At 38.0% G+C, this 22051-nt stretch overlaps 1 protein-coding gene across 9 annotated transcripts in view; it reads left to right on the top strand.

Moving 5' to 3' along the window:
- SMCHD1 (structural maintenance of chromosomes flexible hinge domain containing 1) overlaps positions 1 to 22051 on the top strand; it is an 88687-nt gene that overhangs the window by 33314 nt on the left and 33322 nt on the right. For all 9 annotated transcript variants that reach the window (XR_012672364.1, XR_012672363.1, XM_075142033.1 and 6 more), the window contains 10 exons: positions 727 to 804; positions 887 to 1006; positions 10055 to 10199; positions 10434 to 10530; positions 13780 to 13852; positions 15553 to 15692; positions 16714 to 16848; positions 17742 to 17969; positions 18691 to 18839; positions 20798 to 20886. Coding sequence is in view for 7 of the 9 variants with exons in the window: in XM_075142033.1 (XP_074998134.1) it covers positions 727 to 804; positions 887 to 1006; positions 10055 to 10199; positions 10434 to 10530; positions 13780 to 13852; positions 15553 to 15692; positions 16714 to 16848; positions 17742 to 17969; positions 18691 to 18839; positions 20798 to 20886 (1254 nt within the window). In the remaining 2 variants the exon portion in view is untranslated. The remainder of the gene's footprint in view (positions 1 to 726; positions 805 to 886; positions 1007 to 10054; positions 10200 to 10433; positions 10531 to 13779; positions 13853 to 15552; positions 15693 to 16713; positions 16849 to 17741; positions 17970 to 18690; positions 18840 to 20797; positions 20887 to 22051) is intronic.

Genomic DNA, 22051 nt, shown 5'->3' on the forward strand with positions numbered 1-22051 from the left:
ACATTAGAAAGTTGACAATTGTTACTTTATCTTATGTATGCAATTTGGTGCAAGAACAGGATCTGAAACAGTTGTACTTAGCTATAGAACGATGTATATTTTTGCTGCATTTCTTTTTATTCTGTGTAGTCTTATTGCAGTCACATTCTATATTTATTCTAAATTATATTTTGAAAAACAAATATATTAATGCCTCTTGAAGTTTCAAACAATAAATCATATTTCTGTATTTATCTTGTGTTATAGAACCTGTCACTAAAAAATTGCCTCAAAAGTTCAGTGTGTTCTCTTTTTGGATGTGTCTTAATGCTGCAGAAGTGCTTATAAAGACAGGTACAATAATTTGGAGCAAAAAAGGAATGTTCTTTTTACCTCGATTATACGTTCAGTCAACTGCACGTTTTTACCATTGCTCCCATTTAAGCTAATTTGTTATGGTCATTTGTCAAGTTGATCGGTTGCCCATATAACCAAAGAGCTAATAAAATTCAACTTCACAAACCTGCAGCTTTCAGGTCTGAGGCTAGCAATTTTTAATTAAAATGGGATTAGGTAGGGAATTCTTTTTTTTTTTTTTTTTAGCTGTGATCAACATGATTGCTGAATTTATATTTATTAGATTTAGAAGTGAGAGTAATACTTTATAATGAGTGATAATAATACTTGAAAAAATGAAGAATTATGGTGTAAAATCTAAATACATGTAGCTAATTGTTTGTTTTGCAGCACCTACTGGGAATAAAGAAATAATTTCCCATATCAGTCAGCATGGAGGCAAATGGCCATACTGGTTTAAAAAAATGGGTAAGTTCACATATGCAATATTTTCAGTTTATTTATAACTTTACTTTTTTTGCTTTCTAATTGTATTTGTATTTCTTTTTAGAAAATCTTCAGAAACTTGGGAACTACACCTTGAAACTGCAAGTAGTATTGAATGAAAGTAATGCAGACACTTATGCAGGAAGGCCTCTACCATCTAAAATATTTAAATTTACTATTATAGGTAAGAATTCCAGTCATGCCAATTTTTTCTAATTTCAGTGTTTCCATTTGATTCATTGTATATCAAAATTACTCATGTTTTAGTTGAGAGGTAATTTTCAGCACTGAGAAGTAGCATTTGCATGTCAAATATGAAGTATTTTCAGGAAAAAATAATTTTTTGTCTAATAGGTTTTGATCTCACCTATAATGTGTTGGCTCTGCTATACCATCAGTTTTACAAAAAAGTGTTGATGGAATCAAAATCTATCCCCTGAAGTGAACTTTCTTAAATGTACTTAAGAAAAATAAACTTCTACTTAATTAGAATCACCCTTTTTCCTCATGCCATTGGCATAAATATTCTTTCATAAAACTAGTATTCATTAGGCCAACTTTCATGCATAAACCACAGAGAGAAACTCATTCAAAAACATGTTATGCATTTAAAATACGCGTGTTGAGATTGAGGGTTTTGGGTTTTTTTTAAAATTAAAAGGAGAATCCAATGCAAAACTAAATTTTCATTCCGTTATAATGGGTATGTATCTTTGGATTAACCATCATAAAATACTTACTGGAATACCAGAATAGAAATAATACTGTTAAATATGTCTGATGTTACTCTGTCTTGCCATACACTCTGGTATGTATGTATGTGGCCTAAATAGTATGTGACTGATCATATCTGCCCAAGAAAATTCATAGATGCCGATTTTAATGGCACTGTTGAAGACCATAAGATATACAGTGTACAAGTTACATCATGTTTCTGCTGCAGCCTTTCTAGTCCTGTTTCTTTCATCCTCTAAGATGTTAATTTTATTCCCTAATTTATTTCTGTGCATCTATCTGTTAGTGGCTGGTTAGTTTTTGTTTATAAGCCTTTCTTGAATGGCTATAAACTTTTCAGAAGGGATAGGCAAGGAAGGAGAGGTGGTGGGGTAGCCCTGTATGTTCGGGAGTGTTTTGACTGTCTAGAGCTGGATGATGGTGACGATAGGGTTGAATGTTTATGGGTAAGGCCAACAAGGCAGATGTCATGGTGGGAGCCTCTTACAGACCACCCAACCAAGATGAAGAGGCAGGTGAAATATTCTGTAAGCAGCTGGGAGAAGTCTCACAATCGTTAGCCCTTGTTCTTGTGGGGGACTTCAATTTACCAGATGTCTGCTGGAAATAATACAGCAGAGAGGAAACAGTTTAGGAGGTTCCTGGAGTGTATGGAAGATAACTTCCTGACACAGCTGGTGAATGAGCTAACTAGGGAAGGCCTCCCACTGGACCTGTTACTTGCAAACAGAGGAGGACTTGTGGGTGATGTGATGGTTGGAGGCTGTCTTGGGTGATCACAAAATGATAGAGTTTTCAATTCTTGGAGAAGTAAGGAGGGGGGTCAGCAGAACCTTGGACTTCCAGAGGGCAAACTTTGGCCTGTTTAGGAGACTGGTTGACAGAGTCCCTTGGGAGGCAGTCCTGCAGGGCAAAGGAGTCCAGGAAGGCTGGACGTTCTTCAAGAAAGAAATCTTAAAGGTGCAGGATCAGGCCATCCCAATGTGCCGAAAGACGAGCCGGTGGGGAAGAAGACCGGTCTGACTGAACAGAGAGCTTTGGCTGGAACTCAGGAAAAAAAGGAAAGTTTATCACCTTTGGAAGAAGAGGCAGGGCACTCAGGAGGACTACAAGGGTGTCATGAGGTTATGCAGGGAGAAAATGAGAAGGGCCAAAGCCCAGCTAGAACTTAATCTGGCTACTTCCGTAAGAGACAATAAAAAATGTTTCTATACAAGCATTAGCAACAAAAGGAGGGGCTAAAGAGAATCTCCATCCTTTATTGGATATGGGAGGAAACACAGTGACAAAAGGTGAGGAAAAGACTGAGGTACTTAATCCCTTTTTTGCCTCAGTCTTTAGTAGTAAGACCAGTCATTCTCCAGGTACCCAGCCCTCTGAGCTGGAAGACAGGGATGGGGAGCAGAATGAAGCCCCCATAATCCAAGGGGAAATGGTTAGCGACCTGCTACACCACTTAGACACACACAAGTCTATAGGGCTGGATGGGATCCACCCAAGGGTACTGAGGGAGCTGGAGGAAGTGATCACCAAGCCACTTTCAATCCTTTATCAGCAGTCCTGGCTAACCGGGGAGGTCCCAGTTGAGTGGAAATTAGCAAATGTAACACCCATCTACAAGAAGGGCTGGAAGGAGGATGCAGGGAACTACAGGCCTGTCAGTCTGACCTCGGTGCCGGGGAAGGTTATGGAGCAGATCATCTTGAGTGCCATCACGCAGCACATGCAGGGCAATGAGGTGATCAGGCCCAGTCAGCATGGGTTTATGAAAGGCAGGTCCTGCTTGACTAACCTGACCTTTTTCTATGACAAGGTGAGCTGCTGAGTAGATGAGGGAAAGGCTGTGGATGATGTCTACCTAGACTTCAGTAAAGCCTTTGACACCATTTCCCACAGCATTCCCCTGGAGAAACTGGCTGCTCATAGCTTGGATGGGTGTACTCTTTGCTGGGTAAAAAACTGGCTGGACGGTCGAGCCCAGAGAGTTGTGGTGAATGGAGTTAGATCCAGTTGGTGGCCAGACACAAGTGGTGTTCCCCAGGGCTCAGTATTGGGGCCAGTTCTGTTCAATATCTTTATCAATGATCTGGACGAGGGAATCGAGTGCTCCCTCAGTAAGTTTGCAGACGACACCAAGCTGGGCAGAAGTGTTGATCTGCTTGAGGGTAGGAAGGCTCTGCAGAGGGACCTGGACAGGCTGGATCGATGGGCTGAGGCCAACTGTATGAGGTTCAACAAGGCCAAGTGCCGGGTCCTGCACTTCGGCCACAACAACCCCAGGCAACGCTACAGACTTGGGGAAGAGTGGCTGGAAAGCTGCCCAGAGGAAAAGGACCTGGGGATGTTTGTCGACAGCCAGCTGAACATGAGCCGGCAGTGTGCCCAGGTGGCCAAGAAGGCCAATAGCCTCCTGGCTTGTGTCAGAAAGTGTGTCCAGCAGGAGCAGGGAGGTGATCGTGCCCCTGTACTCGGCACTGGTGAGGCCGCACCTTGAATCCTGTGTTCAGTTTTGGGCCCTTCTCTACAAAAAAGACATTGAGCTGCTGGAGCATGTCCAAAGAAGGGCAACGAAGCTGGTGGAGGGTCTAGAGCACATCTTTTGAGGAGCAGCTGAGGGAACTGGTGTTGTTTTAGCCTGGAGAAGAGGAGGCTGAGGGGTGACCTTATCGCTTTCTACAACTACCTGAAAGGAGGTTGTAGTAAGGTGGGTGTCGTTCTCTTCTCACAAGTAACAAGCGATAGGAAGAGAGGAAATGGCCTCAAGTTGCACCAAGGGAGGTTTCAGTTGTATATTAGGAAAAACGTCTTCACCGAAAGGGTTGTCAAGCATTGGAACAGGCTGCCCTGGGAAGTGGTTGAGTCACCATCCCTGGAGGTATTTAAAAGATGTGTAGATGTGGTGCTTAAGGACATGGTTTAGTGGTGGACTTGGCAGTGCTAGGTTAACGGTTGGACTTGATGATCTTAAAGGTCTTTTCCAACCTAAATGATTCTATGATTCTCTGAAGAAGCTTTATTTCTTTTCTTTCCAGGGAAAATGGGCATATATTTATGTAAAAAGGTAAGGCTGTAGCCTAGTTTGAAATTGCTCTTTCTGTCCAGAAATATGAAACACAATTCTTTTTTAAATTATAAAGGAGTAGTATGTTATCTGTAAATGAGATTTCATAGGATTTAAAAAAAAAAACCTGTACTCTTGATTTTGTACATCATAATTCATCTTAAAGAAAATCTGTAGTTATTTACTTGCTAAATTAATTTGCAAAAATACATGCCAACTATGGATTATACATCCCCTACTCCATTTTATCACCAAGACTCATCCTTTTATGTAAGTGTTCTTGTATATAGTAATGAAAAAATTTGTCGCCTACATACATTAAAAAAATAGATCTTCTTTTGGTCTCTGACTCTCAGTCTCCAGTTCAAAAGAAAAAGTTTTGTTCAGCCCTTTTCCCGTGCTGTGACTTTGCCTTTTTCTGAAGTGGCAAAAACCAAGCCGAAATTAAACTAGGAACGACAGGGGAGGAAGAGAGTTATCAGCAGCCCTATGAGGGAGTGATGGACATGGTTGACGAGCAAAGGGCCTGGAGTGATGTGATAGAAAAATCACAAAATGAACAAAATGGGGCTGAATTGGGCTCACCTCCAGCATTTGCGTATATGCAAGGAAATGCCTACAAGGCACCGTAATGGAGGAGTCGCCAAAACCCTTTATGGGAAATCGGCATGCTTTGGTGCCTCTCTGAGCTGCATGTACACTAGTGCATGCAGCATGGGGAATAAACATGATGAGTTAGAGACAGCAGGGCTATGAATTGCTAGAATCATGGGAACGTGGTGGAATGGCTCACATAACTGGAATGTTGCAATGGATACAGGCTCTTTAGGAAAGAGAGACCAGGAAAACAAGGAGGTGAAGTTGCCCTTTATGTAAGAGAACAGCTGGAATGCATGGAGCTCTGCCCGGGAATGGATGATGAGCCAACTGAGATCTTGTAAGTGAGGATTAAAGAGCAAACCAGTATGGATGACACTGTAGTGGGTGTCTGCTATAGGCCATCTGACCAAGAAGAACAAGTGGATGAGGCCTTCTACAGACAGCCAGAAGCAGCATCATGTTTGCAGACCCTGGTCTTCGTGGGGGACTTCAACCACTCCAATATCTGCTGGAGGGACAACACAGTAGGGCATAAGCAATCCAGGAGGTTCCTGGAGTGCATCAGTGACGACTTCCTGACTCAAGTGATAGAGGAACCAACAAGGAGAGGTGCTCTGCTGGACCTCATACTCACAAAAAAGGAGGGCTCACTGCGGGTGTGAAGGTTGAAGGCAGCCTTGGCTGCTGTGACCACGAGATAGTAGAGTTCAGGATCGTCCAAGGAAGAAGAAGGACAAAAAGGAAGCTCACAATCCTGAACTTCAGGAGAGAAGACTTTGGCCTCCTCAAAGATCTGCCTGGTGGAGTTTCATGGGATAAGGCCCTGGATGGAAAGGGGGCCCAAGAAAGCTGGTTAATATTCACAGATCACCTCCTCCAAGCTCGAGTCTAGTCCATCCCAATGAATAGGAAGTCAGGCAAAGATGCCAGGAGGCCTGCATGGGTGAACAAGGAACTCCTGGCAAAACTCAACACAAAAAAGAAGTATATAAAAGGTGGAAGCGGGGACAGGTAACCTGGGAGGATGCAGGAATGGGGTTAGGAAAGCCAAAGACCAGTAGGAATTGAAACTGGAATCCCTGGCAAGGGATATCAAAGGCAACAAGATGGGCTTCTGTAAATACATAAGTGACAAAAGAATGACTGGGGTAGATGTGAGCCCACTGTTGAATGAGGCAGGGGACACAGGACATGGAAGAGGCTGAGATACCGAACAACTTCTTTGCCTCAGTATTTATTAGCAAGATGGACCTTCAGGAATCCCAGGCCCCAGAGACCGGTGGAAGGTCTGGAGCAAGGAAGATATACCCTTGGTGGAAGAGGATCAGGTCAGGGAATACCTAAGCAAACTGGTCATACATAAGTCCATGGGCCATGATGGGGTACACACATGAGGCAGAAGGAGCTGGCTGATTGTGAGGCCATTCTCCATAATTGAATAATCATGGCAATTGGGAGAACTGCCTGATGATTGGAGGAAAGCAGATGTTCCTCCTGTCTTCAAAAAGGGCAAGAAGGAGGACCCACAGAACTACAGGCCAGTCAGCTTCGTCTCGATCTCTGGGAAGGTGAGGGAGCAACTAATGCTGGAAACCGTTTTCAGACGAGATGATCATCAGTAGTAGTTAGCATGGATTCACGTTCTATGATGAAAGGACTAGCTTGGTAGATGAGGGGTGAGCTGTAGATGTGGTCTACCTAGACTTCAGTAAGACTTTCAGCCCTGTCTCCCATAAGATCCTCATAGAGAAGCTGATGAAGCATGGGCTGGATGAGCAGACAGTGAGGTGGACTGACAACTGGCAGAATGGCTGGGTTCAGAGGGTGGTGATCAATGGCACAAAGTCTAGTTGGAGGCCAGTAACTAGTGGTTACCCCAGGGGTCAATACTGGATCTGATCCTGTTTAACATCTTCATTAATGATCTGGATGATGGGGCAGAGTGCACCCTCAGCAAGTTTGCTGATGACACAAAACTGGGAGGAGTGGCTGGTACTCCAGATGGGTGTGCTGCCATTCAGAGGGACCTCAACAGGCTGGAGAAATGGGCTGACAGGAACTTCATGAAGTTCAACAAGGGGAAGTACACCTGGGGAAGAACAACCCCATGTACCAGTGCAGGCTGGCACCCAACTGACTGGAAAGCAGCTTTGCAGAAAAGGACCTGGGGGTCCTGGTGGACAATAGGGTGAACATGAGCCAGCAGTATGCCCTTGCTGCAAAGAAGAGCAACAGTGTCTTGGGCTGCACTAGGAGGAGTGTTGCCACCAGGTTGAGGGAGATGATGGTTCCCCTCCACTCAGCACCGGTGAGGCCGCAACTGGAGCACTGTGTCCAGTTCTGGGCACATTACATTACAACACAGAGACATGGATATACTGGAGACAGTCTGGCAAAGGGCCATGAAGATGATGAAGGGAGTGGTGCATCTCTCATATGAAGAAAAGCTGGGAGAGCAGGGGCTGCTACGCCTGGAGAAGAGAGGATTCATGGGGATCTTGTCAATTTCTATAAATACCTGAAAAGAGAGTGTAAAGAAGATGGAGCCAGGCCCTTTTCAGTGGTGCCCAGTGACAGGACCAGAGGCACGGGCACACACTGAAATGCAGGAGGTTCCCTCTGAACATCAGGAAACACTTCTTCGCTGTGAGGCTGATGAAGCACAGGCACAAGTTGTCTGAGCACTGGCACAGGTTGCCCAAGAGGTTGTGGAGCCTCCATTCTTGGGGATATTCAAAAGCTGCCTGGATATGTTCCTGGGCAGCTGGCTCTAGGTGGCCCTGCTTGAGCCAGGGCCATTGGATAAGATGATCTCCAGAGAACCCTTCAAACATCAACCGTTCCGTAAGCTTTATCTACAAGGGGGATGGGGAGGGGAGGAGACAAAAAATACTACTTCCTTTGCATTTAATATTAAAATGGGTATTTTCGTCACAAGTTCGGGAGGTAGGGCTAACATCTGTTTCCAGAAGATCAAGAAAAAATAGATGCTTCTGGTAGCCTCCTATTTTTTCCACAAAACTAGAGGCTTTGAATGCAAACCCTTTAGGCAGAAAAGAGTTCTTTGTAGCATATTCTTTTAAAAGCCTCTGTAAAAGTATTATTGGCAGAATGGAAAGGGGTATTCTTGTATGAGAATACAGAAAAAATGTTTGGCATTACTTGAAAAGAGTAATTATTTAAACATATGTCTGAAAACCTGGCATTGAAGTCTCAAGATACTTCTGTGAAGTTCCAAAAAAGAAGAAAGATCTCTTTTTCTGAACGAATACATAAAAGAACTTTGTCTGCTCCTTCTTTATCTCTTTATCAAAACAAAAAGAGAATCTTAAAAGTTGCAAAGTTGCATTCTGTATTTTTAAAATTCTTTTTCAATAGTATTGTGGCTTTCCCCAGTGTGGCAGCCTTCAATTAAAGGTTCTTTTGGCCATAGCAATTGAAATTAACAAATCTCCTCGGAAAGGAATATACACTTTAAAAATCTAATGAACTAATAGTTTGCTACTTTTAACACAAGGGGTACCAAAAGCAACTTTTGCTATCTGTTGCTGCTCTTTTATCTAGTCAGAAGATAATTTGACATTTTTAATATCTTCAGTCTTGAAAAGTGAATATTTCAAGTCTTTGTTTTTTTAATGTTTTGTGTTGTCTCAGAGGCAGCCATAAATCCTTACACTCGTTATTCCAAAATATTAGCATTTGTGTGACTTTCTGTGTGTATAGATTCTAAAAATCCAGAAAAGAACAATTAAAATCTAAGCTAAAATCAACAGCTTTTTTGTCTGAGAAACAAATTATTTTATTTCTCTAATAGCAGGTTGTTGCTTAGTGTTTACAGTTCTTCTTGGTAAGCTAAAAAATCATCATAAATGCCAGTTAAAACTGAACTTCCTAAGTCAATCTATAAGTTTTGTCGTTTCAGTTCAGACACGTTCTTTCGGTAGTTATTCATTTTGACAGTGCAGAAGTTCTTTTACTGTTATTTTGTCAAATCATTTTACAGTTTTATTATTCACTTGTAAATTGTAAACACTGTAAGGTTGAGGTCATCTTCTTGTTGTTGTAACTGATAAATAATTTTGGCCAGTACAAGGTAACATTTTCCCTCCCCCCATGATTTTCACATCCCTTGTGCAAAAGAAGCTCCCTGATAATGACACCTGTAGGTAGTGAAAGTAGTTCTTAATATGAGTCCGAAATAATTTGATAGGATATTTATCTACCATTTAGCTCAGCACTGGATTGCTTCTTTTTTCAAAGGTCACCTGGCCAAGACAGTTTGATTCCACAAAACATTACTCTGATTTACAAGCTCCCCTTTGTACTGCTATGTTTGGTCTCAGTTTTTATTGCCTAATTGGAGGCAGTCTAACAGGGACAGATTTCACAGGAAGGATGCACTCACATTTCTTTTTCAAAGAACATTATTCATCTTTATATCTCAAATTTGGGATAGTTGTAAAACAAAAATGTTTTGTTGTAAGAATGATTTTTTTTAAACAGAATTAAAGCAATTAAATGTTTAAGAAAAACTGTCCACAAGGAACTTGTGCACTTTCAGGTGCTGTATTGATGTTCTAAGTACTTTGGAAGTTTTGGCTGTCCTGTTATGTTTCTCATACCGTAGTCTACTGCTATTATGTTTTATCTATTGTTTTTATGTTAGTGTAAGTTAAAAAAAGAGGATCAATCAATAAACTATGATTTTGGTTACAACAGTATTCTGAACAGCCTATTTACTTTGAGGCTGAAAAACACTTAATTGCAGCCTTAATTAAGAAAAAGCCGATGAACACACATAATTCCTTCTAAAAATGTATTATTCTTTTCTCTTAGAGGGTAAACCAGAGAAATTTTCAGTGGGTCTTTTGGAGCTTCCTTTTCGAGTTGGAGTACCTTTTAATATTCCTTTGGAATTGCAGGATGAATTTGGTCATGCAACACAGTTGACAACTGGCATTAAACCAATTCTTGAAGCTAGGTAATTCAACCATTTCTTTTTCTTTTTTTTTTTTTTCCTTTCTTCATGTGACATTAATACAGTAATTCTTTGGGGTTTGTCCAAGTGATATAAAGTGATATACTGGATACTTTTCACATAAATTAACTGGCATTTTTGCTTTTATTTCCATAAGAATATCTGAAAGTATCTTGTATACTAAAACACCGTGTTTATTTTTAAATTGATTGTTTTGTTTTCTGTGTATTTTTCTAGTGGATTGACACTGCAGTATGAAGAAATAACTGCAGGAACAAAGTGCATCATCAAGGGTGTCACTGCTAAAGGCTGTATAAATAGTTGCCAGGGCAAGGTAGGCTAATGAATTTAAATTTGAAGTAACATATTTTAAAAAAAAAAAAGCACAGAGCAAATAATTTTATTGTAAAATGGATTGTCACATAGTGTTATCTAAGTTTGATCTACACTAGTGACTACAGGTATTTCTCGGGATATTTTCGAATGGTCTCTTACAGCTCTACCTGGAGCAATTTGTCTTTCCCACCGCTGCATTCTGTTAGCTGATGGGACTGGAGCTGGAGGGGCTGAGCAACACATGGGTGTGTGGTAGAGTGTACCCAGCATGCTAAATCAGTTGTCTTAGTTTAAACTGGTGCTGAAATTGGTTTAAGCCAAATCATCCTGGTGACTTTTGCACTGAAATAGCATAGGGAGCATTGAAATCTTCCATTCTTGTAGTTGAGATGATGAGTAGTAATAGTTAATACGAGTGGTATCTACTCAAGCTTCTCTAGACGTTTCCAAAATGCTGTTTTCACTTCTGTAGCAAATATATGTCATCCAAATCCAACCTGTTACTGATGGATTCTCAGCACCTAGTCAAGCTGCTAATTCACTGTAAAAACAAAAACATATGTTACATGCTATAAAGATTTCTTTCATGAAACAGATCTTAATGCTTCTGATAAATATAGATTTGAAGATTTTAAAAAATAATTTTGAAATCATGTATGTGGCATTTTTACACAGTATTGTAACCAGATCCTAATCCTTTCATTTAGTCTTGCAGTCTAGCATAGTAAAGACAAAGCTAGGAACTGGGGTAGCTGAAGATACCTCATTATACTGTTGCTATTGTTGCTTAGAAAAAAGCAAATAAAGTTGCTGGTGGAAAGGTTTGTAAAAAGAAGAGGGAGCATATACCTGCTTATTGAAAACTGGAGGGTGTTGAATGTAATAAATTTTGTAGATAAAGCTCAGAATTTAAGGTGAAGGGCAAGAATAATGACAGAAGATAGAGTTGGATTTTGGGAAATAAAGTGTGTAGGAGCAAAAGTGCCAGGCTGTGGCAAGACATAAATTTGGTGAGGGCCAAGACCAAGAGTCATTTAAGGAACTTGCAGTACAGAAATTATACCATACCATAATAATGGAAAAGAAGGGGTGTTATTTTCTCACGCTGCTTAATTGCATAAAATGTTGGAGGCAATACAGGAACTGCCACTGAAAGTAGCGGTTCTAATTTATATGAAGAAAGGACTGTTTAAGATGGTAATGAAAAATAATGGCAAAAAGCAGGATGGTGGGACAACAGACTAAAAACAACAGATAATTTAAAAACATAAATACAGTGTAATTTTCAGTGCTTAATTTAAAATAAGAAGCAGAGAAGAACATAGGAGGAATTTTCAGCACCTTAAAAGTTGATTTTGAAATGGTAGCAGAACAGCTAAAATATCTCAGAGAAACAGCTAGTAATAGGATTCTGGAAAGAATTTAGAAGGAAAAAGTGAATGAGAAAGGAAGAAATGGAGAGCATGGAAAAAATTAATGTTTTTCAGAGAAAGGAGTAAGGAAAAAAATGTTAAAGGAATAATCATGCCAAATGGAGAAGAGAAATTTGATTGAGATAGGAAATACAGAATATCACAGTCATCAGTGGAGGAAGCACTGATAGAGAAGAAAGAGAAAGCAGACTTCATTTACTTCTGTAGTCATTGATTTAATTCCACCCAAAGCAGTCAAGACAGAAAGAAGTATGTTTTGTGGGTGGAATCAAAGAGGAAATTTTAAGACAAGTGTGTAAGCAATATCAAGAAGACTGTTCCCTTACAGGATTTCGAATTCAGTCAGGAGAAGGGTGAAGAAGGGAGTTTAAAAAAGGAAAACAATATTTCTTTTTTATTCTTTTCATTTTAAAGTACTGCAGTATACATAGAAGCAGACTTGAAAGCAAAAGGAAAGTAGATAAAGGGATCATGAAGGATAAGGGAAAAGAACTTCCCTAGAGGACCCAGATGTTGAAAGATTAAAAGGAATGAAGTTAAAGATGTAAACTGATTAATTAGAGGCAGAAAATAGTGCAGTATTAAGAAGAGAGTATTAAGTATAAAATCAGTATTGCAGAAAAGGGATTGAAACTAGAAGAAGAGAAGCATAGGAGGAGTATCTAGTGCATGAATACAAATCTTGATTGAATGAACTACTGAAGAATTCAGTAACATTACTAACATTAAATGGCAGCTATCAGCTATACTGGTTTCCTATGTTTTTATTTCCTACCTTATTTCCCCACCCCACCCCTTTTTTTTTTTTCCCTCCAGTCCTCCAACATGTAACTTTAGTATATTTTGCCTTCCCCTTTTCTCATGATTCATTATTTGGTTTAATGAGGCTCCAGCTGATATGTGCTGCTTGGCTTGCAGACAGACCAGTATGGTTGGCTGGCTGGTCAGAGCTGGAGAGTTTTCATGCACCTGTGTGACCAGCCATCAGCTGGGGAGCTCATATGTTTGATGTGACTGCAGTTGTGATGCACCTGCCCAGGCCTCATTGCACTTTCTACTTCTCTTACCCAGCAAACCAAAAGAATTCTCTGATTGTTTTCATCCAATCTACAAGGTGTTAATGTTGCGCATACCCTGTCAGGCATGGGAAGGGCATAAGCCAGGATTATGAAACTAAACTTTTCCAGAGACAGCATTTCTGAATGTGTAAAAATGACAATTCATGAATTGCAACTAAATATTCTCAAATATCAAATATATAAAATATGAAATTCACATATCTGCAGTGCAACTAGTTTTTTAAAGTTGGAGCTTTTAAGATTATTGATTAGACTCCTTCATTCTCTGATTTTAATGTGAAAATCAGTTTTAGTGATGCAGTTCTGCAGCAGTTGTTTTTCTTATGGCCTTATTCAAAGATGAGGTGGATAGTAATTGTGGTGCCTTGCTTCAGGCAATTAGCTAAGGAATAATGAACACAGAACTTGCAGACCCTTTCTTTAAAACTACTTTTTTTGAACTGATGTTTTTTTCCCCACTAAAACAGCCTCTAAGCAGGAAACCACAAGTTATGATAGCTGCTTTTAATGGTTAAAACCATGTAGTTTTACATGCAAATCCTGAATTGAACGTCTCTGGGAGTAATAACATGAAAAAGACAGATTTTAGTACAGGGAAAAAAACCTTTATTTATGTAGCAGTGCAAGAAAATTTGGGTAGACTGCTGAAATGTACATATGTATGAATTGACATGGCTATGTGAGATAATTTATGGTTTTGTTTAAGGTTAATATTTAAAATATTCTTTTCATTAGAACTTTAATCTGAAGGTTACTCTTCCTGGTTTGAAAGAAGACACACAAATCTTCAAAATAAGATTGCAGCCTGGTAAGTATCCTTAAAATATTTACAGTGAATTTCTGTTGGACTTTATTCTGATGCCATTAATGAAATGCTTCTTCTCCCAAGAAGGTAAAATATTTAGTAAGACATAAAAAAGGATATTCTAGCTCATCCAAGTGATGACTGAAACTAAATAAAGCTAAGGGCATGTCATTGTTGGCAGGAATAACATCAAACTTGCAGACCAATCGTCTATTACTCTAGCAGCTGGAATTTGTCTGCTTACTTGAGACTGAATTTTCACTTCTTTTTTAATTATTTTAAATCTTTTTCTAACCTAGCACCATTGAATGAATGAATTTCTTATCTTCTTGATTTTCTTCAGCATTAAGCCCTTTAACCTGTACTAATCTGCATTGACCTGTTCTCCCTGTAGAAAACATCTTGTGAATGAGTAAGTGCTCATTCAGTTTCTTACCCCAGCAAAGGGGGGATGCTTTGGCAGTTGGGATTGTGTCTGAAATTTTTAGTGTTACATGTTGACTTTATCGTAATGCAAGAGAGGAATATAGAAGTCTATAAATCTACTGCCCTTACCAGAATTTTGTGTTTTGTGGATGTCTTAATACTGAGGATTCCCTTACAGGATACCTGTTACCCCTTGTTACCTGGGTTTTTCTGGATTTGGGAAATAATACATGGTTTGAAGGCTGATTTTTTGGCCTCTCAGATTACCAAACTTAGGCTTTCCCATCTCATTTTGCAGAGAAATTGTGTACTTCAAGCTTTGTTAGACCAACAATGCACAGTTTATTCCATTATTCTTTATCTTTTGAGGAATTAAGGCTTCACGTAGAAAATGGAGTGGAATGATCTGACTTGAGACAGATTGTATTGTGTATTGCTTAGTTATTTACCTTGGACTGAAGGCAACTTCATCCTTCATTAGAATCTTTTGCTTTTGGCAATGTGGAGATGCTTCACGGCCTGTTTCTTCTCATTGGACTTATCCTTGGCTTTTAAAGCTGTTTTTTGAGGAAGGAGTGAATAAAAGCTATTTCAGTCTTTCCTGTTCTTCGACCAGTGAGTTTGAAATGGAAATTTTAATGAATGATGCATAAAGGATGTTTCTGAAAAATGGCCTTCTTTGTTTCAATGGCTTTCAGAACTTGTCTTTTAATAGTAATCTATTACTTCCTTCTCTTTTTTAAAACTGATAAAATAATTACATATTCCAGGGGGTAGACTTACTTGAATAGCTTCATTTTACTATCCAAGTAATGCCAACAAAATTTTCATTTGCTTTTCTTTGCATGCAAGTTGTAGCTGTGGTGGCTTTTTGCTGCATATCATGATTGATCGGATATCTCAACATTGATATCTTTGGTTTTAACATGTCAGAATAAAGCTCCAGGTTTCTTTTTTGATGAATGTGAATCCATATAGTATGTAAATAGCACTGTATCATGTGTTTACACCTTGTATGTGCTGAAGTTCATCATGTTTGTCTAACTATTCCTTACCGAATTCATTCAAAAGATTGGCAGATGGTATGTATTGAAGGACAGGAAGTGTCTAGAACTTCTCGGCATAAACCAATACACTTGAATTGGTCTAAATGGTTTGTTACCAGAAATATCTTGGTAGCTTGGCTTTAAAAACTTTTTGAGATAGCAAAAACTGAAATCCAGTGTCTCATAAGTTATCTAAAATATAATCACTGTTCTGCAATTGTGCATCTACAGGCCCTCCTCGTCAATTGAAAGTAAAACCAGATTCTGAAGTTCTAAAGATTGAAAATGGTACAGCTTTCCCCTTTCAGGTTGAAGTACTGGATGAATCAGGAAATATAACAGCACAGCCGAAGTTGATAGTTCATTGTAAGGTAAACTGCATTTTATTATGTGTCATAAGGATTTTGATACTTGCTTTTTAAAGGGTTAGGAAAAGAGCCTATTTTGGCATCTAGATAGAATTCACTATCTTCAATAATGCTTTTGAAGTTTCTATAGCTTGCTAGCCATAACTGTGACTCTCTTGCCTCATCTATTATGAGTCATTCAGTAAGTTTCAGAATCAGGGGAACCTGGCCTTAGAAATGGAAGAGAAAATTATGTGAGGATACGTAGCTACAATTTTAAGGTATTTTAGGTCATATTTGCCGTATACAATGCTAAAATTTGTTCAGGAAAAAAACTTCATACAACTTACTTTTGATTTTTTTAAAGATGAAAATGCAAGTCTAGTGCCTAAAAATAATACTAGGTAAGGCTATTATCATAAGCACTTGTCTAAGTTCAGAAGGGAACGCAGGTGTTACAGTGGCTTTTAGAAGTAAAAAACTTTTGCCCTTTTGGACCTAGTTTTTTTTAACTCAAGAAAGTGACTTTTCCAATTCTAGTGAAATCAGTCTTCCAGCAAGAACAGATAAACAAATAAAAATGTTTTTCCCACTGCAAGGTAGTCTGCATTCCATTTACACTGTATATGCGTACTTTCTCTTCCTCTAGACTGGGTCTGCAGTAGTATGATGACATACTGAACTTGATATTTAAATTCTGTTTAATGTGTGATTTTTACAAAATTAATGAAAAGGAGGTTTCTTTAACAACTTAATTGAATTTATTGCCATAATGGCAAAAGAGACTAGTGTTTATGTGTTAATACAAAACAGTTGAATAGATAGTAAATTTTACTTCTTCCTTTCTCCCACACTTCTCTTATCATCTGCGAAAAAATATAGGTCTTGATCTTCCAGGCTTCTGCAAAACTGAAATCTATCAAATTTATCTGTAAATAATCCTGTGTATATATTTGGACTTGTACAAATAATCGGTTTTGGTACAAGTAATACTCCTAGTAGTTCTGTAAAAGAAACCTGAAGTTTAATTTTACGTTTTAAATAGTTTTTAGGTGCTTCAAACCTTCCTGTGTATTCTGTGGACTGCAGTAATGCAGGAACAAACATTTTAACTGGTCCAGTTATACATGTACAGAATATCAAGAAAGACCAGATGCTGAAAGCAAGGATTGAAATACTTGTAAGTATTGATTGGGATGTTTGGATAAACAAAAGATTGAAAACCGTTTATTGTACTGCCTTGCTAGTGTACTCAAGTCTTTTATGGATCAATGTAACCCCCCAAAGTTACTGTTTTAATTACCATAAGCCTGATAATCAGCTGACTGCCCTTTTTCCTCTGTGGGAAATCATAAAAAGGCAAAGAATTTTTTCCATTTTTTCTTCACCTCTTACTCTTTTATTTCTGAAATCACTAAAGTGTTTCAGAAATATAGATTATTTCTGGATTTTTTTTTTTGCCCTTTTTACTCCCTGGATCCTTCTGACAAACTGCCTTCATTGCATAAACATTTAGAGGCAGAATAGGTATGGCAACATGTTCCCCAAAACTTTAGTGAAGAAGGATGTATTTTTTCAAAGGTTAAAAATCAATAGCTTTTTGTAGCATTTCAGTCTTAAAGCTCTTGAAGTTTTAATTTTTCAAATATTGTTGAACATCCCAGTTCTTTGCTAGTCAGGAGAGCCACACTGCTGGAGAAAATAAGACCTGTGGCGTTTTATCCTGAAAAATGTGTAAACAAATACTAATATGGCAAGATGACCTATATGAAAGGATACTTATGATGACTCTTAAGAAGTATTTTGTAAATTGTATAACATAATACTTTTGGAATAGAAAACACTTTCTAAATAGCTAGCATCAATTCTAGTATCTGTTAAAAGTTGTAAGTATTCTGGCATATCTTTTTGATTTACTTTTTGACAAGCCAAGCTGATTTCACGTTTGGACATCTGGTCACACCTGGTAAGCCCCCTGGCACCTCCAGTGCCATAGGCTATTATGGAGTGATATTTATGCATATATGTATATTTAATATCTTAATTATATATCCTTTTTTTCCCCATTTATAGAGTTGTAAAGATGTGCCGCCAGTGGAGAAGATTATTAAACTTCTTCCTAGCAGTCATGTTGCAAGACTACAGATCTTAAGTATGGATGGACAAAAAGCTATTCAAATTAAACATCAGGATGAAATTAATTGGGTTGCTGGCGATGTCATGCATAACCTTATATTTCAGATGTATGATGAAGGAGAAAGGGAAATACACATAACTCCAGCTGTGGCAGAAAAAATCAAGGCAAGTAATTTTGACTAAACAGCAGCATAATATGGGGGAGAGATACGATGGTGATTCTCTAAAATTCATAGACATCAGACTACAAAATACTATTCCTCAAGACTGTATTATTAAACATGGGAACTTCACTCTCTGCTTAATAAATTTTTAAAAATCATTTTATTAAGATTGTGTCCTTAATGAGATGAAGACATTTAATGAAATGTTAAATAATGCTTCAGGGTAGTATTATGAAAAGCAGGTTAGTAATTTCCAGTGCTTCTCCTAAACACAATAAAATAATTCTGACATAGTTATGATTCTTCAGATCTGGGGTTTTCCCAACATTGAGGAACCTTGAATAGGCATGTTCCTTCATGAAGATTTGCTTATCTATCTTATCCCTCTGTCTGTGTACATATGTGGAGCCTAATACAAAGGTGGGGCTTCACCAAATATGTGACACTTTTTTTGGTGACGTTTTTCAGAATCAGATCTTTCCTAACTCAAGATAAGTGAGGGAAACTTTATGTATGTTTTGTTTTGTTTAGGGTTTTTTTTAGAGTAATTTTCTGTATTTGGGAAGATAGCATTGGTTACTGTTGGGAAATGCACAGGTTTTCCATTGAAAGCTTGTGTTGCCTGTATGTTACTTCAGCATATTTAGAATGACCACAGATGTATTATGTAGCTAGTCATTAACAATTGAGCTTTTGATTAATTTAAGAAATTTTAATTTTAGGTTAACTGGACACCTAGAATTAACAAAGAACAGTTGATTCAGGGATTATTACCTGATGTAAAAGTACCAACATCAGTAAAAGATGTACGTTACTGTCTAATCACTTATCTTGATGACCATGTGTCTTTGGAGAGTGCGTTCACAGTCAGGTTGGTTCATTTGAAATACTTTTTTATGAATTATGTTGTTGGCAAAGGATTGTAGATCTCTACTTTGGGGTAAAAAAAAACTTTCTACAGAAGCTGAAATAATGAAAGCAGTTGGAAAATTAACAGGGGAATGTAGGTTTGATTGGTTGGGTGGGGGGTTTTATGCAAATTGTTTACAGATGAGAACATTACCTATGTGAAAGAGTCCATCTACGATCTGTTTGTATCCAGCCCTATAATCACTTTTGTAAGTACACATACACTGAAGATGATTTTTGCTATCTTTGAAAATTTTCAGTAAACATTAACTTATAGAATAGCTAGTTTACTGAGGAGTCAGGTCACTGGTTACCAAAGAGAAATATGACTATGAAGTTAATGGTTACCCTTACAGAGGTTATTACTTTGAAGCTAAAGATAGTATTTATCTAGCCAAATGCTGGATGCCTGCATCTGGTATCTCAGTCAAAAGTGACAGGCTGTAAATTGAACTTTAAAATTGCCTGTTTATCACTCTTAGTGAATCTAGGGAGTTAGCTCTACTTATTGTAAGTTTATAAAGTTTGTTAGGATGAATCTGATTCTAAATGGCTTTAGTGTATTTCATGTGTTCTTAATAGGTTAAAATTAAGTAACTAGTTCACAGCACACTGATGCCAGGCGTAAATTTGCAGCAATTAGACATTTCACAGATCTGCAGTAGGAAAAAAAAATGACATGACCAAGCATTAAGATTCTTTAAAATATTTGGAGCATAATGCTTGTAAAAACCTGTCCATGATACAGCACTGTCAGAGACAGAAAAAATTTTCAGTTAAGTAGTATTTTCTGTTTTAAGAAGAGCAGAAAAGCAGACTGAATTGATACTTCTCTTCTTGAAAGGAAGTAGAACAGTGGATTGATTTATTGAATATTTTTAATACATTTTTGCTTGTCATTGAAAAGCAGTGTCAAATCAGGGAACTTCTATTTAGGGGTTATTCTATTGTAGTTGTCATAAAAATTAACTGGAGGCTATTCTAATGGGATTTTTAAAGATCTCAACGTAATTTTTAGCTTGGAACACACAAAAGGAGTGAAAAGCATTGTGTTGAATAACTCTTAATCTTAAATAACTCACAAATGTCAGATAACTGTTAAATATTTGGGGAGCCAGCATATAATATATTTTAACTTTCATCAAGTAAACGGAAGGAAAGATTGAGATTGTTTGAAAGTACCCCAGAAAGTATTTTTAAGAGACTAGTGTTAGGCATAGTTTAGGCTGATGACGTCTGCTTTATCATAGCAAAAGAGGAAATGTAAAACTGATTTTTCTTTTTTTAGGTTGTTCCTCTTCTCCATAATTTTTGTAATGTGCTCTGGTTTTGGTTTGCTTTTGAGGAAAAACTGTATTGCTAAAAATTGTAAGCTGTGTCAGTTGTAATCAGATCCTTAAGAGGTCAGCAAATACTTTCATAGCAAGGGAGACTGTGATACCTTTGTATGTACATATCAGGATTAATGTTGATATTATAATTGGTTTTACAGTAATAGATGTATTTTAATATGTAGACAATTGTATGTTACTTTGGCTTAGAGGTGTTGGGGATTTTTTTTTTTGAAGATTTAAAATACTCCAAACTTGAATTCTGCTTTATCCACCTAATGATCTGATCTATGGTAAAATACTGGTAGGCAAGTTACTACAGATAAGGTAAAATCCCATAACATTGCTGTGGTTTGTTATGTAAGTAGTGTCTGATAAGCTCCCCCTGATAAGATTGAGGTGAAAGCTACAATGTAACTTATGTGCACATGAGGCTTGATCCTCTAAATATGTGCAAGGATAAAATTTAAAAAAAAAAAAATTCCAGTTGCAAATGAGGGATAACTGCTGTATGCTTTATCATGCCTGCTGTTATAAGTGATAACCTTCATAAGAATGATTATAAGTCAATTTTCATATGCTGACTCAGACCGCTTGCTGATGAACCCAAACACATTAAATGTAAATTAAAAGGACCAAACACACTGCAGATGGGTGAAGAACTACAAAGTGAAATTGGTGAGTATTTTCATAATCTTCAATGTCTTGTGAGATACGTTTCTTTTTCTTTGCAGTTTATTAGCCTGTTATGTATACAAATGTCATCAAGAGTGAATTATGTTCAACTATTTTAATGTAAAAAACAGGTTTACATTCTCATTCATGGAAGGATGATCAGACTTCTCTAATTGCCATTTTACAGTTCTGGAGTTACTCTCCAATAAAATAAAATCTGCCTCTTAGTTTGTACATTGGGACATTCTTCACACTGAGTTCAAATTGTTTGTAAATTTTTGTTTAGTTTGTGTATTCTGAAATCTTACGGGCCGTAACAGCATTCAGACTATTTCAAAGGCATGGACTTCAAAGTGAAACATTTTAAGGTTAACTTCAGCCTAAGAGGAAGGCATGTTAGGGATCAGTCTTCTCATTCTCCTTTGGTTTTTGTACGTAGTTGCTACATGGCATAGTAAGAAATGAAAAAATTCTTACAGTATTTTGGGACATTAAAAGCTTGTGTGTGGGTGAAGAAAAGCACATAGGACAATCTAACGTTGAAAAACAGCTTTCAATTTTAAGATTTTTTTTTTCTTTTAACTTTTTAGCAAGAAATAATCTTTTTATTCAAAAAAGTCATATCACATATTCATGCTTCCCACTATATAGATACATTTTTTTATACCCTTTTGATACCCACAAGATGGGGGAATCTTATCAATGTATATAAATACCTGAAGAGAGGGTGTAAAGAAGATGGAGCCAGGCTCTTCCCAGTGGTGCCCAGTGACAGGACCAGAGGCAATGGGCACAAACTGAAACACAGGAGGTTCCCTCTGAACATCAGGAAACACTTTTTTACTGTGAGGGTGACCGAGCACTGGCACAGGTTGCCCAGAGAGAGTGCGGAGTCTCCCCCTTTGGAGCTATTCAAAAGCTGTCTGGACACGGTTCTGGGCAACTGGCTCTAGGTGGCCCTGCTTGAGCAGGGGGTTTGGATGAGATGACCTCCAGAGGTCCCTTCTAACCTCAGCGACTCTGTGATTCAGTGATACTCATGTAAATTTTCTCTGTATTGTGTGTATGTTGTATACATTTATATTCCATATGTTGTATAATGTTTCATTAAAGCAGCTGCTGAGGTAACCATCTTAATAATCATTTTAATCATCATCATCTTCTTTAA

Source organism: Calonectris borealis, chromosome 2, assembly GCF_964195595.1.
Source record: "Calonectris borealis chromosome 2, bCalBor7.hap1.2, whole genome shotgun sequence".
Classification (NCBI taxonomy): Eukaryota; Metazoa; Chordata; class Aves; order Procellariiformes; family Procellariidae; genus Calonectris; species Calonectris borealis.